We start from the raw sequence: 24,329 nt of genomic DNA on the forward strand, positions 1-24,329 counted from the left end.
CAATTTCACACGTGGGGTTTCCATTCTAACATTGAACAGATTTTAATCAAATGTCCGAAGGGTTGGTAGAGGAAAATGCAAATAATTCCATGGATGGGGAAACTCTTAGCTGGCACTTCCTAATGTTGGTGGTTAATCAGATCAGGCCTACAGCTCAGCTCCTGAAGTCCTAACCAATGGAAAGCTTGCCTAGATACGAGGAAAAAATCCTGAGCACAAGTTTCCAAGTGTTTCTGTAGTTTCTACCGAAACTTTTTTAATTTTTTAAAAAAGAGTTTAAATACAACAAGTAACTAATTACATTTCCAGAAATCAAGTCTTCTCTGAAGGTCTGGAAGGCATTGAGGGTTCCCCACTGCTAACGTTCCAGTTCTGTTGTGCCTTTTTCGGACCAAATTAAAGATAACTGCCCAGATAAATATCATTTATCATTCTGTTGTGCGCAGTTCTTTAGATGTGCGCTGCTGGATCTTCATTCTTCCTTAAGGGCTTTTATGTTTTTGAGTGGCAGATGGTGGTCTGTAAAAGACATAATGGGCTTTTCCTTTTCCTGCAGAGTCAGGAATCTTCACTGAAGAGCATTAACGAGACCATCCGTGCTGACCACAGCACAGAGAGACTATTACACACACACACACACACACACACACACACACACACAATATGCTTTGCTATGTATTAAAAATTTAATCCAAAGCTTTTGCCTTAATGTACAGTAGCAATATGTTGCACACACATCATCCTAATGTTAGTACAGACCAATATAAAACAACAATATAACCTTAATAAATACAGATATTAGTACTTCATGCTTATTCAGTCTTAATTGACCTGCTGTATATTTTATATATATGAAAGTTCATAAATTTCTGTTTTTACTATTAAAACATTAATGCCAATGAAGCACTGCTGAGAAAGAGAGAGAGAGAGAGAGAGAGAGAGAGAGCAGGAAGAGAATATTACTTTGATAGTGTCTTGCCCTGTACTTTTACCCAAGTCTTTTGAAGTTGGTGGTGGGGCGGGGCGAGCGAGATGCACTAAATAAAAGAGGAGAGAGTCACCAGACTGACTTTACAGTAAACAACTCATTATACTCCACTCTTGCCTTAGAGAACGGAGGATCATCGCTGTCCAGATAAAAACATTCCAAAATAGTAACTTTACAGGAAAAGGCAAAAACTTTCCTGACTTTTAATGCAGGTTAATGTAAAAAGGTTTTATTCCAAGTGGTTTTGGAGCATTTCTGTTGGTCCGTCCATCATAATTTCTTCACACAACATAAAAAGCAGCCATCAGGTTCAAATGATGTAGAAAAACATAAATCAACAAAAGTGGACACAGTGACGATACATGTCGCTGTCCAAAGAAAAACATGTATCTCCATTTTTGTCAATTTTTCCAATGTCATTTGAACACAGCATTTCTTCTTAACATTGGCTAAAATGTCACGATGGTTGGACCAATAGAAATGCCCCAAAAACAATTCGAATAAAATCTCTTATCATTTACTTCCAATAAAAGTTAAGGGCGTTTTTGCCCTCTCCTGTAAAGTTACCATTTTGGAGATGATTGTTTTTCATTAGCTCAAGTCTTTTTCACTCCCCATCTCTTTTCATGCCTCCTCTTGCTAACTTTCTCTCTACATTCCTTATTTCTGCCTTTTCTTTTCTTTGATTTGTCATGTTTGTCCTTCTTGTCCAGACAGTATTTGTGTCAATTCATTCATTGTCACGATACTCCTTTGTATATCAGTAAAACAATGTTTTTTTCTTATTTTTTCTTTTTTACAGAGTGAAGAATTTCACATATATACGCAGTACTGCACTAACTACCCGAAGTAAGTAACTCGCAAACATACCTTGTTAAAAAGTTTTGCCTGTTGGGGTCACAAGCACATAAGTGCTTGGACCCCAAAATTGCTACCGGTAGTTAAAGTGTACATGTAAATATGTTGCTGCATTTTATCCACTTTTATTCTCCACGATCTAAAACAGCACATACCTTTGCTAAATGGCGTTTCTAAGCCCAGTCGGTGTACATGTGGGAGACAAGCTGCTTTCTCTGAGTTTTAACAGGTTTACGAGTTTTAATCGTAAAACTTAAAGCTTTTTTCCAATGGGAAGAGCCTGACCTCTTGATGACCTTCAGCTGTGAGTGTGATTGTATGGACACGTGTGTCACTCTATATGTGCAACGTGGAACTTACGACTGGGTGTGTGATCTCGTCTCAGTTATATGTGTGTGCTTGTGTGCATTGTGCTGTACAGTGAAGGTAAGATTATAGCTCCATAGGTATGAATGGGTGTTTCATCTCATAGCCTGCAGCTCTTTCTTTATGTCTTATTCTCTCTATATACTACATATCAGTGGCGGAGCGTGACTATTAGAGGTAGGCCTTCGATTTTAAGCCAGAAATGTGAAAACTAGGTCAAAATCGAGAAAAAACCCCAGTTGCATTATACAGTAATTCGCATGATCATAAGACTGTCTCTATAGGGGGTTAAAATTGTGAACATTAATAAACTGAACGCTTGTGTACATTAACATTTTTGGTCTTTCTATGTTAACCTCTCAGGTCGACGATGTATGTAACATCAAAGGGCATTGTAGATCAGGGGTCGGCAACCCAAATAATAAGAAGAGCCATTTAATCCTTGGGAGCCACAACATTTTATGTCCAATGTCCATTTTACCATCTTCTCTGTAAATAAGTCTCAGTATGTGCTGATTTACTAGTATAGGATTAAAAAATATAACGAATAATATATAATAATATGTGTAATGAAAACACAGACTTACTTGTTCAAAATTACCCGTTCCACCTTACGTGCTTGAGGCGCCAGAATATAACTGCTGCACCATTTAAGGTGGAACGGAAAAATACGAATGAGAAGCTGACAGTTTGTCATTGCAGATTAAACGTATCAGGAAACCAGCTGGAGTGATTATAAAAGCAAATAAGTCCATTTGTCTCCATATTATCGATGCTTGTCTTAAATCTTTCTCTTGGCCTTTTCGTTAGCTACTAGCTAGATGAGATTGTTTGTCTGTGTTGCTATGGTGACCAGCAGTCTGTGCACCAACATTTATAGCAGTTCTACATTAACTTCAGCGTTTAAGACCATTTATTGTTAAACTGTGTTGAACGTTCGGCAGAGCAAAGGAGGATTATTTTATTTTTACCTCTGTTGTAGATAAAAGAAAAAATATTTTTGTGAACGCTGCATGCTGGAGATGTACTTTCATTTTGCCCGTTGCTCCGTCAATAAGTCAGGTACACAGCCTCTGATTGGTCGACAGCCTCGACCCAAGGTCGTCAGTGGATGGCTAACAGCCATGCTAACAGCAACAGTAAGGATCGCAAAGCTGCCGAAAGGGATACGATCGCACCGGACCCTCAGTGAAACTGCAAAACACTAGCCTTCTCTGAAAAAATAACAGTAAGTCTGTTGCATGCAGCGTTCCCAAAATGTTTATTCTTTTATGTACAACAACCTTTGATGTTGTATACGACCTCATCAACCTGGGAGGGGTTACAGTACAAAGAAGCTTACAGTACACAGTTTGCAATGCACATTAACATATTTGAGCTTGTATCAGTTTTACAGCGTGTTATTCAGTAAAGAGTCCTGATATAGAGCTGCCGCTGCTGTTATCCCTTCCTAACAACTTACTCAAACCTGCTTAGACTCGTATTCACTGTTAGTGACATATCTAGTGTGTTGGTTTGTGGCAAAATATTTAGAGAATTTCATACCAGTCAGCTTAATAACTTCTAAAAGAAGTTTGGATGGGAACCTGTAGGATAATTTGATTAAAGATGTTAGCGAACATTAGGACCCCCACCCCAAACCTTGTACCCTGCACTTCTTTCTGTTGTTATTTAGGCACTATATAAGTACATTGTTAACTTCTTTCTATTTATTACAGTCACTGTTTGAAAATGTCAGTATTTTATTGATTATTTATTTGCTCTGTCAGCTGCCACAGATATTAATCATTAAACTTAACTTAAAATCTCGACGTTTTACAAAATGCACATCATCCCTTTGACTTTATGATGTATCAGGTGAATTTTCTACTGCATATGTACACCATTTAGATGCTGGTTGAATTTGCTTAGTCTCTGTATTGGTAGGTTTTTTTAAACATTACTGCCTAAAATCAGCACTCTGGTGTTTAATGTGAGGTGCCTGAATTGGTCAGTAATGCTGGGCAGTATAGTCCAAATGCATAGTTGACTCCGGTTTGGGCTGTGAACCCTGAGACCTGACAGATATGTATCTTTTTACTTTAAAAGGTCTTGTTTCCATACTTTTGGCCTGTATTACTTCATCATTAGTTCCCTTTAAGCACCGTCCTCCTGAAGATCAGACTGGACATGCCTTTCTATCTCAGTATAACAGAACAGCCTTTAGGCACTTCCACAGAAAACTTGGCCTCCTGTTGGAACTGCGCTGGAATGATGGTTGTATTATGGGATGGTTGAGTGGTATAGCAACCATGGTTGCCATACAAATTCTGTAGCCAGAGTTAGGTCAGCGATTACTGCGTGTGTGTTTATGAATAGTCTCTTGTCTGGACCGAGACTGAGACCCTTCACCCCACACACCCTTTCACAGCTGGTGACCCTAATGAAGGTCACATGGCGTGCCGTCGGTCTTTTTTACACACACACGCACGCACACACACACACACACACACACACACACACACACACACACACACATTCTGAGTACAGTAGTGCTCTGAAGACACTGGCTGTGTCTGAACTGCACTCAGGTCAGATTTCCAACCGGGACAATGTGGTGTCTGTGTGCAGGACGCGACTGGAATGCACACATGGACGTTCACACACACACACACACACACACTGGGTTGCTGAGGCGTGTCGAGTCAGTGCGGCAGATCCAATAAGCAGTAAAGTCAGAGCATTACCAGCAGGGTCTGACCTCACAAACTGCCCAGTAGGGTCTGTACCTGTGCAGAGTGACTGTATGAGTAATGATCGTGTGTGTGTCAACTGTTTGGTCAGGGTTCGGTCAGGTTCAGGCACCATTTCTCAAATATTTGTCAGGTTTGAGTCAGGTTCAGATTTCAAGTTAGGGTTCCTCACAGCCAATTTTCCCTTCCTTAATCTTAGTAGTGTGATTTCTAAATGCACAATAAGATAATCATATGCTTAGATGGTCAGCTGCGGTCGGGTTCACACAGAATTTGGACAGCGGCCGTTGGGTTTCACACAGAATTTGGTCAGCTACGGTCGGGTTGATCAGATTCGGTTGGGTTCAGACAGCATTTGGTTACACGTGGTCATGTTCTGACAGAATTTTGTCGAGTTTGAATTAAAAACTTGATGCTGATATTCGGGTCAGACAGAGAATGTTCTCGGGCTATAACGGGGTTTGGACCAAAATGTATGAGTATATGAAGAATAACTCTGTGTGTGTGTGTGTGTGTGTGTGTGTGTGTGTGTGTGTGTGCAGGTCAGTGGCTGTTCTCAGCGAGTGTATGCGGAATAAGGCCGTTGCAAAGTTTCTGCGTGAGCGTCAGGAGAGTCTGAAACACTCCCTGCCCCTCGGCTCCTATCTGCTCAAACCCGTCCAAAGGATCCTCAAATACCATCTACTACTACACGTAAGAGTCGCACACACACACACACACACACAAACACACACACACCTACACACACACACCACACACACAAACACACACACACCAAACACACACACACACACCAGTCTGGAGGATCCTCAATCCCCATCTACTGCTACACAAAGTCACACACACACACACACACACACACACACACACACACACACACCGTCTGGAGGATCCTCAATCCCCATCTACTGCTACACAAAGTCACACACACACACACACACACACACACACACACCAGTCCACAGGATCCTCAAATACCATCTACTGCTACACATACATTGTGCTTATTAGGTGCTGTTTACTATGTCCAGCAACACTCATTGGCCATTTTATCAGAAACACCTTCCGAATTGGTCCACTTTGTAGGTTTATAGTTACAGACTGTAGCCCTTCTGTTACTGCACAGCCTACCAGCCCCCTCCACCCTGTCCATCAATGGAAAGAGACCACCACAGGACCACCACTGACAAGACATTGTTTGGGTGGTGGTGCGTTCTCGGCACAGCAGTGACACTCATATGTCGGTGTGTGTGGTGCTTCTCTGAGAGTATCATGCACAGCTGGAGGGGTGTGTGTGTGTCTGTGTGTGTTGTGTGTGTTGTGTGTGTGTGTGTGTGTGTGTGTGTGTATGCGCTGATCTGAGAACAGCTGCTCACTGTTGCTGTGTTGTGCAGGAAATCGCCACTCACCTGGAGAAAGACTCCGAGATGCATGAGGTGGTTCAGGAGGCCATCGACACCATGCAGAGAGTGGCCTGGCACATCAACGACATGAAGAGGAAACACGAGAACACCGTCAGACTGCAGGTAGCATGTTTGTTACATGTACAGAAGCATCTACATGTGATAATTGGATAATCAGTAGTTAGTCTCGATTATTTGCTTATGTCATATTTGCTATAATTTGACCCTAAAGAGAGAGATTTTCTATTTAAAAACAGTGTTGTAGCTATAAAAGTGGACAAAATAAACTTCATCAGAACTTCCTTCAGTAATTCAACTTGAACCTGAACAAAAATCATACGAATGCAAAAATCATACAATTGTCTGATTAATCTGTGATTGTAGCCTGTCGCTCTCGTACTGCTGTTAGGTCTTGTTTCGAGGGGAGCTGGAGTTCACTTTGCTGTTGTTTTTGTTAGTTTGCGGGTTGCTGATGTATCCATAGGTCTCCCACGAGCACTGACCAGCACTAATGGTCCTTATATTACTGATATTGCAAGGGTCAGTGCTGTAATTTCCTTGTAAATGATACTTCAAACTCAACGTACTTCAGCCGTCTACAGAGTCACAGCATTGCAGTAGCTTGAAATGGCTTATCAAGACAGCCATCGATGGCATTTATGAACTGTATTTGAACAAAAGAACTACAGTCATAGCAACAATGCACTGCAGCTGGGCTTCATGGACCAATAGAAACTGTCCAGAATTACTTAAACTGAGATTTTGTTCCTTTAACGTCTGTTGACGGCTAAAATGTTTTTTTTTTTCCTTCTCCTGCAAAGTTAAATTTTGGGGACACAAGGTTTTGTTCCTACAGCATGACATATTAGCATCTATATATAACAAGAGTTAATATCCTAAACCAAATATTAACCCTCTATTGCATAATGTTGCCTCAGGGCAACAAACTCGTTTTCCTCCATTTACAATTACATGATTATGAATATATTGTGATAATTTAATCCCAATGAAATGTTTGATTAGTAACAAAGGGAGGAGTCTGAATAAACCAATAAAAAGTTTCTACTTGGTCAAAAGTGGGTCCTGGTGGATATTTTTAAATGTCTTTTGGCATGGCGTGGCTTGTGGATGCCATGTTTCTGTCCCAGGCAGTTACCTTCAAAAAATTAATTTCCCCATTTTTCTCTCTTCTATCCATCTGTTGGAGTGTGAAGTCATTTCCTTCTTAGCATTTATTATCATGTAAATGATTTGAGTTTTGCTTAAACATGTATGTTGCCTAGAAGCAACACTGTTCAAGAGTGAAATGGATATAGAAATATAGAATAAGTTACTCAGTTTCATTCCAAATACAGTACAGAGCAAAAGTTTTGGGCAACTTTTATATATAAAATCATATTTAAAAAAGCAGCTTATTTGGGCATTATGTGTTTACTTGCTCAGAAAAGCATGAATGTTACAATAAATACAAATAACACAAATACAGAATGTAGTCATTTTTTAAACAGTACTGCCACAGTGTGTGCAACAGAGGGTTAATCATAGGAATTAAAAAGTCAGGAGTATTTTGTTGATTCCAGAACTGTTTTTCTTTGGTTGGGACATTTTTGGCTCCTTTGCCTTTTTAATAAAAGCAGGTTTTAGCAGTGGGAAAGGCATTTTTCCTCAAAGAGCAGCCAAATGTCCCCACAATGTTTTCATCATCCTGGGGGTATTTGGTCCTGGGTGTGAATTACATGTTGTGAATGTGTGTGTGTGTGTGTGTGTGTGTGTGTGATGGATGTTTTAATGACTTTAACGTGAACGAGTCTGACTCTGCTCGTTTATCTCTTCTACCTTCACCTTACGCAACCAGCAATCAACCAGCTGATAATAAACTTACATAACATCACAGACGCTTCTTTTACTACCTCACGCACACACAATTACGCACACACACAAAAGCAGTAGGAGTGTGTCAAGTGAAATGTCAGGAGTCGCAACCTAAATGTTAAGAAAAGCCATTTTCTCCTTTCAACAAAAATCAATCCACCTTTGGAGCCACATTTTATGTCCATTTTACCATCTTGGCTGTAAATATGTCTCAGTATGTGTTAATGTACTAGTATAGGCTAAAAATATAATATAAACCAAAACACAGACTTACTTTGCTGAGCTTTAAGCTTTAGATCAGCTGTAGCCACTTTTCCCGCATCTCTCGTTTGAATTTTCCTGTTCCACCTTAAATGGTGCTTGAGGCGCCAGAATGCAACTGGTACACCATTTAAGGTATGATATGGTACCAGTCCAATTTTTTTACCTTAATGTGAATCAGATCTGATATTTTCAGGGCTGCGTGGACACACAAGGCTGATCTTTTCAAATCAGATCTAAGCCACTTTCATATGTGTTCCTAGATTAGATGCATGTCAGTTTTGTGGCTGTATGAGCTTAATGGGAAAAGGCACATTAAAATCTTTTGATTCCTTTTTTTATTGTATTTGCACAGTGTCTCCATTTTCACAGCAGCCATAAAATGCAATTTCTGCCTGCTTTTTCACAGCAGAAGATTTTCATCCCTCCCTTTTTACTCCACGTTGCTCACTAGCAGCTCAACACAGACTCACAACATTTCACACACAGAGAGACAACAGTGTCCCAGTTCATCTGATAACAGAGTTACAGGGCCAGAATATTTTATTAGATCATATTGATAAAAAATGTCCCAGTCGATTTCCGGTCCACTGGTGGAATGGCCACAAGGGGGCACTGCAGAAAGAGGTTAACATGGCAGGCCAACTATATATACCAGTAAACGCTGCAAAATCAATGCATCTGAGCTTTTTTCACCTTTGTCTGTCTCTAATAATGAACAGCTAAGAGTGCTGATCATGAATATCAGCCCTATCAATAAAAATGATAATGCAATCAAATGTAGCAATTCAACTATTAAGAGAAGCTAAGAGATAATAACTCTTTCTTTCTTTCTTTCTCTCTCTCTCTCTCTCTCTCTCTCTCTCTCTCTCTCTTGCAGGAGATCCAGAGTTTGTTGACCAACTGGCAGGGTCCTGATCTGATTGGCTATGGTGAGCTGGTTCTGGAGGGAACGTTCCGGGTTCAGAGAGTGAAGAACGAGAGAACGCTTTTCCTCTTTGATAAACTGCTCCTCATCACCAAGAAACGGGAGGAAACCTACACATACAAGGCACACATACTGGTGAGGGTACAAAAATACAAAGAAAACATCCACATCTGGGCTGATTTGCCAGATTATTCTGTAAAATCTGCCTTGTACCTGTACGCCATTTTAACACCTACTGTATAGCCCACCTGTTGCTACGCCGCACTGACAGGTATTTGAGACCACCCCGGCCACTTTATTATAAAGCCCTCTCTTGTAGTGCCGCAGTTTGTGTTAGCCATCCTGTAGTCAATATTCAGTTCAATCAATATTCAGTGTCTGACCACAGAGCCCCTCTTGGCTGGATATTTTCAAAGTGTTTATACAACAGATCTGCAAAATAAAGAAAACGCTAAAACAACAAAGCACCAAATATTGTACCCAATGTGCTTTAATATCAGCAATTCCTTTTGCCTAAAAAGTAAAACCCTTTTGCGTTTTGCATACAGCCGTAAATATCAGGTTCAGCTCAGCCTTTTTAATATTTTCCAGATGAAGCTGAATGTGTGGTTGTTCCAGTCAGCATGTAAAGCATTTCACAGCTCGTGTTTCTTGCGGAATTGTAATCTGTTCATTTCTGGCTGATTCCAGTTTGTTTAGATGTTCCGCTGCCATTTTTTCAGTATTCAGTGTGTTTCAGGAGACTCACTTTCAGCTTCTCAAAGAAATCCGCAGACACACCTTCCACACCTCCTTTTCTCAGTGAGGTTCTTCTTGAACAGCTACACATCCTTTCAGACCCACAGCGCTGAGTCGTCTTCTCACAGTGGAAGGATGGACAGAAACACCTGTGGATGTTTTCAGATCTGAAGCAGCTTGATTTTCTCCTCTCTCTCAGAGATGAAAGCTTTAAGTGCTGTTTATCTGATGGGGGCAGTTTTGGTGTCTACCAGGTCTTCCAGGTGGTCGTTAGGAGCCCCATTTTCTCTGTAGCTTTTAATCAGTTTTTGAACTTCCAGTTTTGGAAACTCCTGGTTTTTCCACTTTGACTTTCTCCTTATTTTCACTTTATTTTATACCAATAAATAACTCGGACTTAATGGCAGCTTTGAAAATGAATGGTAGTGTCTGGCACATCAGACTTTTGCAATCAGGACATGATTATGGTGCTATTGTTCATCTCTCTCTTTCTCTCTCTTTCTAGTGCTGTAACCTGATGCTGGTGGAGGTCATTCCTAAGGAGCCCCTGAGCTTCAGTGTTTTTCACTATAAGAACCCCAAACTGCAGCACACAGTGCAGGTAAACAACACACACACTCTGGAATGTCCTGCCTAAGGGTGTTTTTTTTAGATGGATGGGCCAGTGCAGTGAACTTTAGCCTAATAACACCACACCCCTGCACTCAGGAACTCCAGCACGTCTGTCTGCGTGGGTCCAGCCTGAGGCCAGAACTGTTATAACTGACCTACAAGTCTGAACCGTCACCTGACAACTAAAAACATGAGCCTGTGTGTGTGTGCGCGTGTGCGTGTGCGCGTGTGCGCGTGTGTGTGGCTGAAGCTCTTTTCTGTCTGTCATCACATAAGCCAATAACAGTAAACCCATCATTTCACCTGCGCTTATTAATCCATGTTTATAGCAAACAGTTTCTCTGGGAACCCGTTTGCCTTGTTATTTTATGAATATTATTTCATGGTCGCTATGGTAAGTTTTCAAGTTTGTTCGAGCCCTCGCTTGTTTGCTTTTGTTTGAGCAAAACGTCCCGTCCCATCCTTTGTCTTCTTTTCAATGGACTCATTACCGTTAGTGCCGTTATGTAACAAATGATGGAAGTTGGATTGTTTATTTCTTTGTTCTCACTGGTCAGCCTGCAGTGTGTGTAGCTGCTCTGTTTTAGCTGGTTATGTCTCTGTTCAGCTGTTTGTGCTGGTCAGGTTGAGGTGAGGGGAGTTAATCTGGGACACTGAAGCTGCAACTCAAGCAGTGCATCAGCCCTTCTGGACCGGGGTTATTATTTTAGTTTATTTCAGTTTAGTTTCAGTTTTAAGAGTTTTCGTTTTGTTTTCAGGTTCTGAAGAGTTTTAGTTTTAATTTTTATACAGTCAAGTTGTTGTTTTGGGTTCTAGATTGGTTGTCTCATTCTGATGAGTTTTGCAATACTAAAGTGGCAAAACAGTAGACTGTGCTTAGCTAGGATCCTTAAAGACCATCACCATTACATTTCTAGACCCTCCTCGAACTGCAAACACAAAAACTATTGTAACTGTTGTAAAACTATTGCACTGTTTAGTTTATCATTTCATAGTTTAGTTGCTATAGACATGAAATTATACCATTCATTTAGAAAATAGGACAATTTTATTACAGTTAACAGGTGAATTTATTCACTGCTAGTTTTTAGTTTAGTTCTCACTTTCATTAAAGGTAATAACCCTGTTCTGGACTTTAGTAGGTCGAGGAATAGTTTCCTTTAATGTCAAAGCTCAAATACTTAGATGGTGATGTCACTGAGTAATAGTAATGTAATGGTGATGGTCTGTAAGGATCCAAGCTGGGCACAGGCTACTGTTACGCTACTTTAGCATCACAAAACTCATCGGAATGTAACAACCAATCTGGAACCTGAAAAAAAACCCCTAAAACTTAAACTGTATGAAGTTTAGTGGCTGATAATGAAGAAAAAGGTTTTAATTGTCTTGCTTTTCTATGTCAGCTTGTTGTCGCTGCATAAGTACAGTTGAGCACAAAAGGGTGGGAGTGTCACAAACACCCTCACTGCTGTGATTTGATTGTAGTAGATCATCATAGCCATGATATTATTTACTTGAATGGTTATTTGAATGGTTTTATACAACGTTTTTTTGAAAAGTAAACCAAGTTTGCCCCTGAATATTGCTTTAATATTGGCAGTTTCTTCTGCCAAAAAGTCGTTCCAGGACGAATCTAGCAACCAATTACAGGATTGATGCACGAATGCTGAAAGAGGTGCTTCACATTTACACCATCCTGTGCTTTGTTAGTCCAAACTACTCTTGAGCTAAAGTACTGCCAGAAACAAGAGCCGGTGCTGGAAAGAAAGCTACAAAATACAGCACATTTTAAGTGCTAGATTAGTGGTCATTCAAGGGCTTCACAAGGAGATGGATCTTCAGTCTGCATTTGAAGGCTCAGCTGGTGGAGGTTTGTTGGGTGCCAGGACTGAGAAGAGTCTTGATGCTTGTTTTCCACACGTCTTGAAGAATAGTAGGTCAAGCCGAGCCATACCCAAAGCTAGATGGGCGTGATTAGGTTTTGACGTTGCCGTTAGGTAGGAAGGGGCTGGTGCATTTTTTGGCTTTGTTGGCAAGCATCAGGGTTGTATATCAGGAAGCCAGTGAAGGGAACACAGCACTGGAGTGACAGAAGATCGAAGACAAGCCATGCTGCTGCTTTCTGGATCAATTACAAGGGCTGCAGAGACCAGATGTCACAACATGGGCAGAATGCTTTTCAGCCAGGAAGACTGTGGTATAACAGTCAACGTCAAGATATTTGGTGGGATGATGTAACTGAAGATGTTTTTCTCAGGTTCACTCTGGCTGTAGTTACTGGTCTCTGCCTGCAGGGCAGCGTGATGAAGCTAAGGCACTGCTTTTGATTGATATGCTTGGTTCTTGTCTTCCATGTCGGGTCAGAGTAGTTGTTTTTGCTACAGGCGTTGTGTGTTTGTCTCCGAAGTTTTAAGCATTTGCCTTCTGCTTCCACCTCCAGGCCAAGTCACAGCAGGACAAGCGAACGTGGATCCAGCACCTAAAAAGACTCATCCTGGAGAACCATCCTGCCAAAATCCCAGCCAAGGTCAGGACACATAGTGCACATACCCACCCCTTGCACTTGTTTAAATAAATAGTCTCAGACTTCTGTTCTCTCTTTTGCTCTGTTCTTGCCCTCAAAATGTTTTTTTTATGTCATCGCCAAGACATGCGTCACACCTATGTTACATTAAGTGACCACTTGCAGCAGAACAGGAGGAGAGGATAGTATTATACTAATGGAACACAGTTGACTTCAGCTATGTTAGCATCAGTGAGCTAATCGGCTAGACATGGAGACTCTGCAGTGCTTTGTTGAGGATATAATATCCACAAAATTTGTGAATAACTGATTTGCCTGGCTATAAACTTTACTGCCTTGCCTTTCATTTTGTTAGTGTAGCCTTTATCCTGCTAAATAGCCAGCTAGCACAATAAAGTGATAAAGTTGTATCAGCACTCATGTATAACGGGTGGGGTAGTTTGTAATCTAAAGCCCACCAAATTGAATGTTAAGCATTTTCAAGTAGTTTATAGCTGGGGCTTACATACATACAGCTTTGTCCACCATTAGTTTAGGGATTGAAAAGAGATATGCAATGATTTCTGGGCAAGTTCTGCTTTTGTGTTCTTACATTTGTGTTCACTTGATTGTTCACCCATCCAAGGGCTCATCTAACACCCTTCTCTTGAGCTTATAAAGCATGGAATGGCCCTTAATATAGCGCTGGGGATTCCCCTGAGAGGAAATGGTGAGACCAAGTGGACAAGGGCTCGTTGAAACCATTAGTGAAATGATCACCGAGATTTAAAGAAATTAAACAGTAATGAAGCAGCAATGCTGTTAGTAGAGATTGTAAGGTCACAGCGCCACCCAGTGCCCAAAAGCTACACAAGAAGCTGGTACATTCGGTAGTGGTACAGTTGCCCCATGATTGCAAAACATCACAGCACAAGACATTTTATTGCTCCACTGTGATTTTTCGTGCATTTGGAAACAAGAAAGCTCCGGACAAAAGGATCAGCTAAATAACCTACACTAAATGCTGCAGCAGAGTACAGGACTTTTCATAGAGCAGTTCTCACCCAGTTTATCTGACCCCATTCCTAAAATAAATGTACGGCTGCATAAAGTACTCTCCTAAATGAATTTTCCTCCCCTGACGTAAATGACGTCCTCTAAAACCTAAAAGAAGTGCCCCAAATAAATTCTGCCCTAAAACTTGAAGAGAAGCTCTGGTTTCTAGGCTGCAGACTAAGCCTTAGCCTAGAAAGTATTTTCAAAAGGGTCTCACATACAGGGCTGATAGGGCTACCTTTATGATACCAAATGACTTCAATACAACAGACTATTGAAAAATTAATTGCAAAATCCAGACTGCTGATTGGCTGTCTGTATCACATTCCATATGTATGTTATTAATATCAGCACTTCTTGATAAGTCTTCAGTTCGTTACATGAGTAAATGATCCCACTTCCTGCTAGTAACACCTCATTTTTTTCTTTAGGCCACACCCACTTTCAATTTTTGATTTAAAAGAAGGTATTCAAAAAATTCTGTTTATCAAAAAGTTCCACAATACCCAACCCTAATCACCAACCATCACAGAAAGGGGAACCCATTAATGTTGCAATTTTGATATGAAAGAAAAGAGTAGTAACTTCTTGCTGTTTCCTTCTGTAGGCTAAGCAAGCCATTCTGGAAATGGATGTGCGTAAGTATAACCTTATTTCTGCTAGTGCAGTGAGTTCTGGCATCATTACTTTTTGATATATTTGACATAACATCCTCACAAAAATATCTCATATTGTCTTTGAGTGGCAAGAAACTGTCAAAAATTTGTGAAATTTGTGAAAGTGGTGAAGAAACTATATTTTAGTTTAACATATTTTTCCCCTCTGTCTAGACCACCCAGGCTTGCAGTGTAGCCCTGAGGGCCAAAACAGAATCAACCTTAAAGAAGGCCCCTCCCCCAGGAGAACCCGCAGGAAGACAGGTTAGGCTCACAGGAAGTAGAATAAGCCTAAGTGACTGCACACTTGTGTGACTAAATAGATTATACTATTTACTTTTTACTATGCTAATGATTTGCTTTTCTCTCTCTGTGCCTAGAACCCTTATCCAAATTGCTCAAAAACAAGCACGCAAGTAAGTAGAACTCTTGTTTTATTTGTTTTGCTTGTGACTGACTATAAGAATGCTATTTTATATCTGATGTGATTATTAAGCAAATATCTCGCTTTCGATTATTTTTTTAACAACAGTATCCAGTCCAGATATACAGAAGGTATGTTCCATTTCACTTATCAGAGTCTTTCATAAAACCATAGTTGTTTTAAAGTTAGCATGTTAGCAATACAACTAAAATATATTTAAAAATATTTATAGTAATTTCGGTTTCTAATCTATTGTTCGGACCTGTTATAGCGGAGCAGTTTTGGAGCCACCCTGCTGTCTCCTGTGGTCCATCTGGGCACCATTGGTCGATCCCGTAGCCTCGTTAACCAGTCACAGGAGTCGTTAGACCCTGGGGACCACAGTGATGTAGAAGAGGGGTTACATCCACAGGATGCTGATGATGAGGATGACAGTGGACTGGTAAGTCTCAGTTTGACCTGTAGCGTTTGGTCTTTAATAAAGTATTGTAAGGCATAGGGTTCTTGGTTATGTAATGCAATGCATGTCTATTTTGTTAGCTGTATATAAATATATACGACTGTTCAGAAACAGAAAATATGATGGTGGATTGTGGTGGATGCTTGATTTGGGCCTACAAATGTCATATGATATTTTTCATCTGTGACGATTGCCGTAAGAGAATCAATGTGTAAAATAGTTTCGGAATCTTGCAGCATTCTTTGCATATTATGTTTTTGGGAATGCAGGCCTAATCCTTCTGTATGTTTGTATGTTTAGGGCTCTGGAGGGAAGCTTCGTGTACCTGGAAAGACCAGCAGGAAAAGGCTCAACCCACAGGTGTCAGTGGACAGCATCGACCGGTGGAAGAACCACAACCTTGACCATGCTGATCTACAGGTGGGGCACTTGCAATGAGTCATATGCAAAATATGTGCAGCATGTAAAACAATGTTACAGCAGAATTTATGTTTAAGTCTGGGTTTCTTTCACAGGCAGCCAAAGAGTCTCTGCAGCTGGAGGCAGTCCACACTCCCATCCTACAGGTGACATGCCCTGCTGAACCACCTGCTGATGAGCATATTTCCCATTTCTTGGGTACCACTGGAGGGCATTCTGTCCCAAACATATGGGCAGACCACAGAGTTCGCCGAGCCATGTTTCCCACTCGACAAAAGACCATCCAAATTGATGATGATGAAGACATCTATCAGATGTTTGTGCCCACTGAGAATGATACAAGTGGGCAGGATGCAGAAAGTGATCATGATACCACCGATGATCCTCCTGGACGACCCTGCAGCTGGCATGTTGAGCAAACACAGACGATGCAGTTAGACCTTCCAGCCAGTGGCAGTAGAGTGCTACGCAGGGCTAGCAGTGTTGGAGAGAAACAAAGTGAGCGACAAAGCCCTACAAAGCAGTCTGTCCATGAAGAAGAACATAACACTGAGTCATCGAGTAACGAGATATCTGGCTCTTCCTCAGCCGAGCAGCTGACGATTGATGACATTGAGAATGTTTACGATAATATTAGTTATGAGGAGTTGCAGGCCATGGGACTGATTCGGAAGGAGCAGGAGGTTAACCGTGCTTCTGTAGTCGCAGAGCCCAAACCTGTTGTGCCTCCACAAATTTTAGTTTCTCCAGTGGAATCAGAAACCTCATCTGAAAGCAACAGGTCCTCCGGCCAAGAGGGGGCACCATTTGGAACTAGTGACCTGCAGACAATGGAGGAAGAAAACATCTATGATACCATTATGTTCTGTGAAATGCCAGCTTCTTCCACTGAGTCAAAGAGAGGAAATGGACAAGTAGTTGAACAAGATAACCAGCTGTTGCCTGGGATAGACCTAACTGTTAATCAGAGCACAGGCACAAGTGTTTCAGAGGAGAGCCTAAATCTAGATATCAGCAAAGGGGCAAATCGACCCCTTCCAGAAATTCCAGTTGTATCAATTACGGAGATGGACAGTGATTCGTTAACTTCAGATACGCCATCACAACAGTCTGTAGCTGATCGCATGTCAGAACAAGTGGACGAAATCTGGAATGATCTGGAAAACTACATCCGGAATAATGAAAAGAAACCAGACAAGCTTCCTGCTGCATTTCCTGTCAATGGACCAGAGTCACCACGCAAGACATGCAGTTCCCAAAATAAAACACACAACTCTCCAGACAAATCATATAAGCAGTCAAAATCTCCAACCAAAGCATACAAATCTCCACAGAAAGCACAAGAATCCCAACAAAAAACTCATGATTCCCCACGCAAGGCACATCAATCTCCAAGCAAGAAATGTAACTCTGGAAGCAAGGACGTTGACTCTCCTCTCAAACCACCCTCAGAGGGTGTTAAGAAAGTGAAGAGAACCGCTGCATCACCCAGCCCTCCAGTTTCCAAACCCATTCCAACCTTCCAACTCCCAGTCCTCAGTGTTCCCAAACTTGTGCGAGAGCCTACGTTTGAGATAGATGAGCCGGAATCCCCTCCATCTCCTGCTACACCTTCAGTTCCACAAGTTTCTAGCCCAGAACCCCAACCTGGAACTGTCAAGAGCATCCGGAACAAACTTGCCAGACTTAGCAGTGGAAGTTTCCGAATGGACGATGAGGACCCTCCTCCACAAAAGGACCCTGAGCTTCAGGCACTGTTTAGTGGTTTGGATCCTTCTCTCCTTCCTTTGGCACCCTCTGGTATTCTACTTGGTGGGGAAGCTGGGGACCAGCTGCTTGAATTAGGGGAGAAGGGTAAAAACAGAGTCTACCTCATGGCAAGGCAGTACAGTCAGAAGATCAAAAAGGCTAATCAGCTGCTGAAGATGAAGAGCATGGACCATGAGCCCAGTTGTGCAAGACTCAGGACAAACAAACCAAAAGACCTGGCTGCCATTCTGGAAGAGAAAAAGCAAGGCGGGGCAGCTATAGGTGAGCTTATAGCTGTACTTGATTTCCTGTAGCCATTTGTTGCCATTCATTCTCTTGCTTACCTGGTTACTGTTTCAGTATTTTTTTTGTCTGAACTTTTCATATTTGAAAGTTTTAGTTTTAGGTCCAGGATTTTGTAATCACTGCTATGTTATAACTGAACTGTTGGCCATCTAGTATCATACCTACCAGTGACCCAAAACTAGATTCAGGGTCTGGACTTGAAAACCTTTCATTTAAGTACTTAATTGTGCAGAATCTATATATTTATATGCCAGTTTCTTACAGATCGAACTAGACACCAAACTCTAGTAACTTTTGTTTTAAAGCCATATTTTTCCTCTGATGTTTTCCACTGAATATCTGATGCCCTTTTCTGTCCATTTGCATTGTCTTAGGAGCAAGAATAGCTGAGTATTCTCAGTTATATGAGCAGGTGATGTTTAAGGAGCCTCCCACCACTCCTCCAGTGCTGAAGTCCTCAGTCAGCTTTGCAGGCCCTCACCCACTTTCTGCTCGTTCAAGCCCAGGTTTGGCTTCCTCTCCCTCCTTACCTGAGAGCGCCACCCTGGAGGCTGACTGGTTCAACTGCACCTACAGCAATGGTGAACTTGCTGACTTTGTGTCCTGGCCCGCTGAAGTTGGAGGAGGGCGCTCTTCGACTCCTCAGCGAAAGCTGACTTCTGCCACCTCTGTCCCTGCCCTGAAGAGCCTTCCACCCACTCCGAGCACTCCACCCAATCAGCGCTGGAGTGCCTGTGTGACTCCACCCAGCAAGGATGATTCTGAGCACATTTACAGCACATTGGGACAGCGCAACTTTAAAACTCCACCTTACAACCGTTGCCAGTCCTCGTCATCATTGGCTGAGCAGCAAGAGAAAGAGAACAGTGGGGGTACAGGTAATAGGGGATTGGACAGACACATAAATCATTCAGGGACTAACGCTGCAGGGCGTGGTCTGGGACCTCGGCAACACAGCTTCCCTGAATGTCCTGCCCAGATGACCACTGATCACTCCTCATCATGTGACCTCACACTGAGGGACTCTCAGCAAGTGCTGGTTTTGAATAGGAAGTCACCCCTGAACGCACTCAGTGCCACACAGAACTACCTGGCCAACTTCAAGGACAACGAGGAAGATGACGATGATTATGTTGAAATCCGATCGGAAGACGAGAGTGAGGACAGAAATAGAGCGCCCCCTGTCTCTGCCCAGCTGCAGGGCGGCACAAATGTAGCCTTGCAAACCCATTTGGCAACGGGACAAGAGGCTTCAGGAAGCTTTGACTCAGCACTGCATGGCTACATGTGGAATGACCCAGATGATGGCCAGCAAGGTCTAGGTCAGCCCAAAATCGTCCAGTCTCTGCGAGACAAGTTCCAGTGTCTTAGTTCCAGCAGTTTTGCGTAAAGCCCAGAGTACACAGACCTAATGTTCTTCAACAAACCCAAACATTGGGTTGATGTGATATGCCTGCACGTTGGGAGTCTCTAGAATGTTCTTCCTCATTCACACTGTTCTACACTCTTTAAAAATGGTTACTATTCTATATAGAACCATGAATACTAAAAGAACCACTGGAATGCATAAATGCTTCTTTGCATACTCAAATCGTTCTGCTCTACAGTGAAAAAACAGTTGTACATGGTTCTTTAAATAACCCTTTTAAAATGGCTCTGTATAGCACAAAAATGGGTTCCACTTTTGATATGAGTCAAAGAACCCTTTATCAGCACTATACAGCACCCTTTTATTGCTAAGAGTGTAGAATGTTCTCCCCCACACTGTTAAAAATAAAGGTGCCAGAAAGGGTTCTTTGGATGATGCCAAAGAAGAATCACTAAAGAAAGTTTCAACTGATGGTTCATTAGAGGACCATTTTTGTAAATGAAATGTGTGAGAAGTTTAAAGACCCTTCATATGACGTAAAGATTCTAGAAAGAACCTTTAAATTGGTGTAGGACTTTACGTTATTGGAAGGTTCTTTAAACCTTTAAAAGGTTCTTCACTCTCTCAAATTTCTTTTTCAAGCATGGTTCTTTCGGGGAAACAGAAGTGGTTCTGCCATGGCAGTGATTCCCAACCCGGTCCTCAGGCCCCCAAGCCGTCCATATTTTTGCTCCAGTCCTACTTGCAACACATAGGGATGAAGGAAAAATCTGGACCATCTGGGGGGCCTAGAGGACCGTGACAGAAACCAATGTTTCATGGCATCGCTCAAAGAACCCTTTTATTGCACCTTTTAAAATATTTTTTAAAGTGTGCATTCAGACTGTTCTTGAATGTTCTCCCGTGTTCACATTGTACTAGAACAGTGGTCATTAACCCTCCTCCTGGAGATCTACCTTCCTATACAATTCATATCCAACCCAAATCTAACACACCTGACCCAACTAATTAAGTAGACTGCTGATCTGTTCAAGCAAACTCAGGAAGGTAGATCTCTGGGAGCAAGGGTGTTGACCACTTTTCTAGAATGTTCTCTGCCATTCAGGTTGTTCTGGAAGGTCTTGGCCTTTTGGCTTTTCAGTTCTTATTGTGGAATGCTCTGAAGCCAGCTGCCAACACTGAAGTGTCAGTGTTTGTTGGCGGACATTGGGTCAGTGTACCGTGGCCTTGAGGAGCAGGGATGACGGGAAATGTACTGTGCACTCAATGCATAAAAGCAGGGAATAAAAAACGCAGCACAAACAAGCTACCATATGGAAAATGTTACACTACTTAACAACAGCACAAAGCACAATTGCTCACAACATTGATGTACATAAAACTGATGATGTTCATACGGCTTCACCTGCACCAAGTTAGAAATTTTGCATCACAGTTTAAGTGGATCTAAGAAGTACACCACACTCAATCACATAAAGAAACCATTTATTTTTCTTTCATATGAAGACTCATGATGCACTACTCAATGGTCATAGCTATAGTTTCCAATGTGTTTAAAATAGAAGTTTAGTTCAAATGAAATGTTACCTGTTTAAATATATATATTTTTAACAAAAATTCAAGTCTCAGCCTAAAGGTTGGAAAGCCAAAGCTTGCAGGCAGAGTGGAAAACGATGGACTAAAAGGGATCTCTATCAGATTTCAACTGCTGGCTATAAGGTTTCTTATGTAGGTGCTCCAAACATTATATCGTTTGCGTTTTAATACCCCGCTGCCTTCCACAAGCCATAATTCAGTCGCTTGTTTTTGGACGCCACATTGCCGTAAAAGCCTTCAAGTTAGCATTTGAAGGATCTTAATGTGTTTATCCCATTTAATGTGCATGTGCCGATGCAGACTATCAGTTCAATATATTAGCGCATAAAAACAGCTACGTCTAGAGTAGCTACGTAAAAATTAACTTCAGCCAGTAACAGCTCAGTCTTCGATTGGTTATGTCTGTAAGTCGTTCTTAAAGGCCATACACCATGTAGAAATGCTTTATGATAGGAATTTATAGACGTTTATCAGATTGTATACAAGATATAGATATATTTTAGCTAGTTCAACAAGGAAGCCATGCTTACATTCGTTTGGATTCTCACTATGAGAAGCCATGCCACAGTTTTAAAGTAAGGTAGAAACAACTGTAAGGATTTGAGCAGTTTTTATTTAGTGCTCTCGTAAGGGAAACACTATGGACCATCGCTATAAATGAATTATGAATCTCGTAATTTTAGGCTTATTTTATCATCTGCAAGAGGACCACATTAGCCGGTGGTTTGCTTAAAGGAGTACTGTAATCAGATGTATATTTCCTTTCAGAATTTCACTTCACAAATGTCTGTCTGTCTGTCTGTTTTTTGCATTTGTTTACTTCATTAAACAGCTCCACCCCCCTCACTACTGATAAACATCACATTTAAAACACACTGGTTGGTTGGTAACTCCGTCATTCGTCACAGTCACCTTCACTCTTCAGAATATTTCTGATTTTATTTATTTATTTTCTTTGTAGAAATGTCCTGTTTTTGACCCTCCTGAGATGTTCCGAGTCTGGTGTTATGATATTTATTATCTGGCTTTGATAATACAAAACATTGTTTACTGTGACTTTCTGTTTTTTCCCATTAGCACTGTTCAAAAGATATCACCTTATCAAAGCGAATAACAGAAAGGTGGAACGATCAGAACCCTCGGCCTGTTGTTAATATCAATGTAAATATGCCAAAATGAATAAAACTATGAAGTATGTTTATAAATGTTCTTCTCATTTGTACATGTTGTTTTCTGTTTCACCGGTGGAGACTGTTATTATTCATTGAATTAATTTCTTTTTGCACTTTTTAGTTATTTTTTTATTTTCATTTTTTATTTGTAAACACTCTGTAAAGATGTACATTTTAGGATGTCGTAAGTGTTGCTATAGTTTTGCTCTGTCATGATTTAATTTTAAATTAAATGTACTGTACTTTTTTTAAGAAACTGCCTAGCTGTAACTGCTCAAGGAAATGTATTTGAGGCAATAAATAAATGTTCATTTTAAACGTGTTCATAGTGTTTGGTGTGTTCTATGTATGTCTAGTAAGCTCCCTGGACAAAAAAATTGTCACCTTGCATGTTTAAGGTGGTAGTAATTTCAGGCTCCTGCAGATGGTGCTGCACAAGGATGATGGGGCTATGAATACCTGCAGGGTGTGTGATGGGATTCATAGATTGAGAAAAGTGGCACAGTGCCGTGAATGTATCGTGAAAAATGGATCACAAAGCAGATGTTAATGATTGGGAAAATGGAGTGATTGCATTTGGGCGTACCAAAGGTCACAGTGTGAAGGAAGTCGCTGAGTGTGCAGGTGTATCAAAGAGTACAGTCATACGGGTCGACCAGCGGTGGCAAAAATCCCTGTCTACAGGAAATTCTTGTCAGAATTGCGGCCGAAAGACGACACTGACTGATAGGGACCAGGAGCATGTTTCATGGCTTGTGAATAAAAGTCGCTTTGCTTCCAGGCAAGAATTGCTCCTAGAAGTCAATGCAGGTTCTTCACAACCAATTTCTGAAAGAACTCTCCACAGGGAACTGCATACCATGAACATATGGAGCAGAGCGGCACGCAAGAGGCCTTTGTTCATTTCTGCTCACAAAGCTGCCGGTTACAGTGAACAAAGAGACACAAAAACTGTTGACTGTTTATGACTAGAAACATATCTGGTCAGATGAGTCTCGTTTCTGCCTGAAGGTATATGATGCTCAGCGTCATGTTCATTGTCGACCTCAGGAAGCCTTCAAAGAGGACTGTGTGCAGGTGTGGTTCAAGCTGGAAGAGGCTTTGTGATGAGGTGTTTTAATTACATGGAAATGGGTCCTTTGGTTGAGGTGACAGTAATTTTGAACCACAGTGCCCACACTAAGCTGTTGGACAACCAGGGTTGTGTACACCATAAATCATAATATTAAAACCACCTCCTTGTATCTCCACTCACTGTCCATTTTATCAGCTCCACTGACCACATAGTTTCACTCAGTAGTCCTACAGTTACAGACTGTAGTCCATCTATTTCTCTGCATACTATGTTACCCTGTTCTTCAATGTTCAGGACCCCCACAGTGTTGCGCTGGTCTGAGTGGATCAGACACAGCAGTGTCACTGCTGGACTGAGAACCAAAAACATCCAGCTGACAGTGTCCTGTGGGCAGCGTCCTGTGACCACTGATGAAGGACTAGAGGATGACCAACACAAACTGTGCAGCAGCAGATGAGCTATCGTCTCTGACTTTACATCTACAAGGTGGACTGACAAGGTAGGAGTGTCTGATAGAGTGGACAGTGAGTGGACACAGTGTTTAAAAACTCCAGCAGCACTGCTGTGTGTCTGATCCACTCGGACCAGCACAACACACACTGACACACCACCACCACGTCAGTGTTACTGCAGTTCTGAGAATGATCCACCACCCAAATAGTACCTGCTCTGTGAGGGTCCATGGGGTCCTGACCACTGAAGAACAGGGTAAAAGGGGGCTGACAAAGTATCAGAGAAACAGATGGACTACAGTCTGTAACTGTAGAACTACAAAGTGCACCTAT

The 24,329-nt window shown here is 41.5% G+C and overlaps 1 protein-coding gene across 2 annotated transcripts in view; it reads left to right on the top strand.

The window, feature by feature from the left end:
• LOC118801785 (pleckstrin homology domain-containing family G member 1) overlaps positions 1–21,914 on the top strand; it is a 55,041-nt gene extending 33,127 nt beyond the window's left edge. For both annotated transcript variants that reach the window (XM_036562154.1, XM_036562153.1), the window contains exons 5-18: positions 1,791–1,837; positions 5,487–5,637; positions 6,339–6,470; positions 9,361–9,543; positions 10,652–10,747; positions 13,199–13,285; positions 14,925–14,955; positions 15,148–15,237; positions 15,354–15,389; positions 15,506–15,528; positions 15,669–15,839; positions 16,158–16,277; positions 16,373–18,308; positions 18,707–21,914. In XM_036562154.1, the coding sequence (XP_036418047.1) occupies positions 1,791–1,837; positions 5,487–5,637; positions 6,339–6,470; positions 9,361–9,543; positions 10,652–10,747; positions 13,199–13,285; positions 14,925–14,955; positions 15,148–15,237; positions 15,354–15,389; positions 15,506–15,528; positions 15,669–15,839; positions 16,158–16,277; positions 16,373–18,308; positions 18,707–19,722 (4,119 nt within the window). In that variant the 3' untranslated portion in view covers positions 19,723–21,914. The remainder of the gene's footprint in view (positions 1–1,790; positions 1,838–5,486; positions 5,638–6,338; positions 6,471–9,360; positions 9,544–10,651; positions 10,748–13,198; positions 13,286–14,924; positions 14,956–15,147; positions 15,238–15,353; positions 15,390–15,505; positions 15,529–15,668; positions 15,840–16,157; positions 16,278–16,372; positions 18,309–18,706) is intronic.
• Positions 21,915–24,329: the final 2,415 nt, after the last annotated feature.

This window comes from Colossoma macropomum, unplaced genomic scaffold (assembly GCF_904425465.1).
Source record: "Colossoma macropomum unplaced genomic scaffold, Colossoma_macropomum, whole genome shotgun sequence".
Taxonomy (NCBI): domain Eukaryota; kingdom Metazoa; phylum Chordata; class Actinopteri; order Characiformes; family Serrasalmidae; genus Colossoma; species Colossoma macropomum.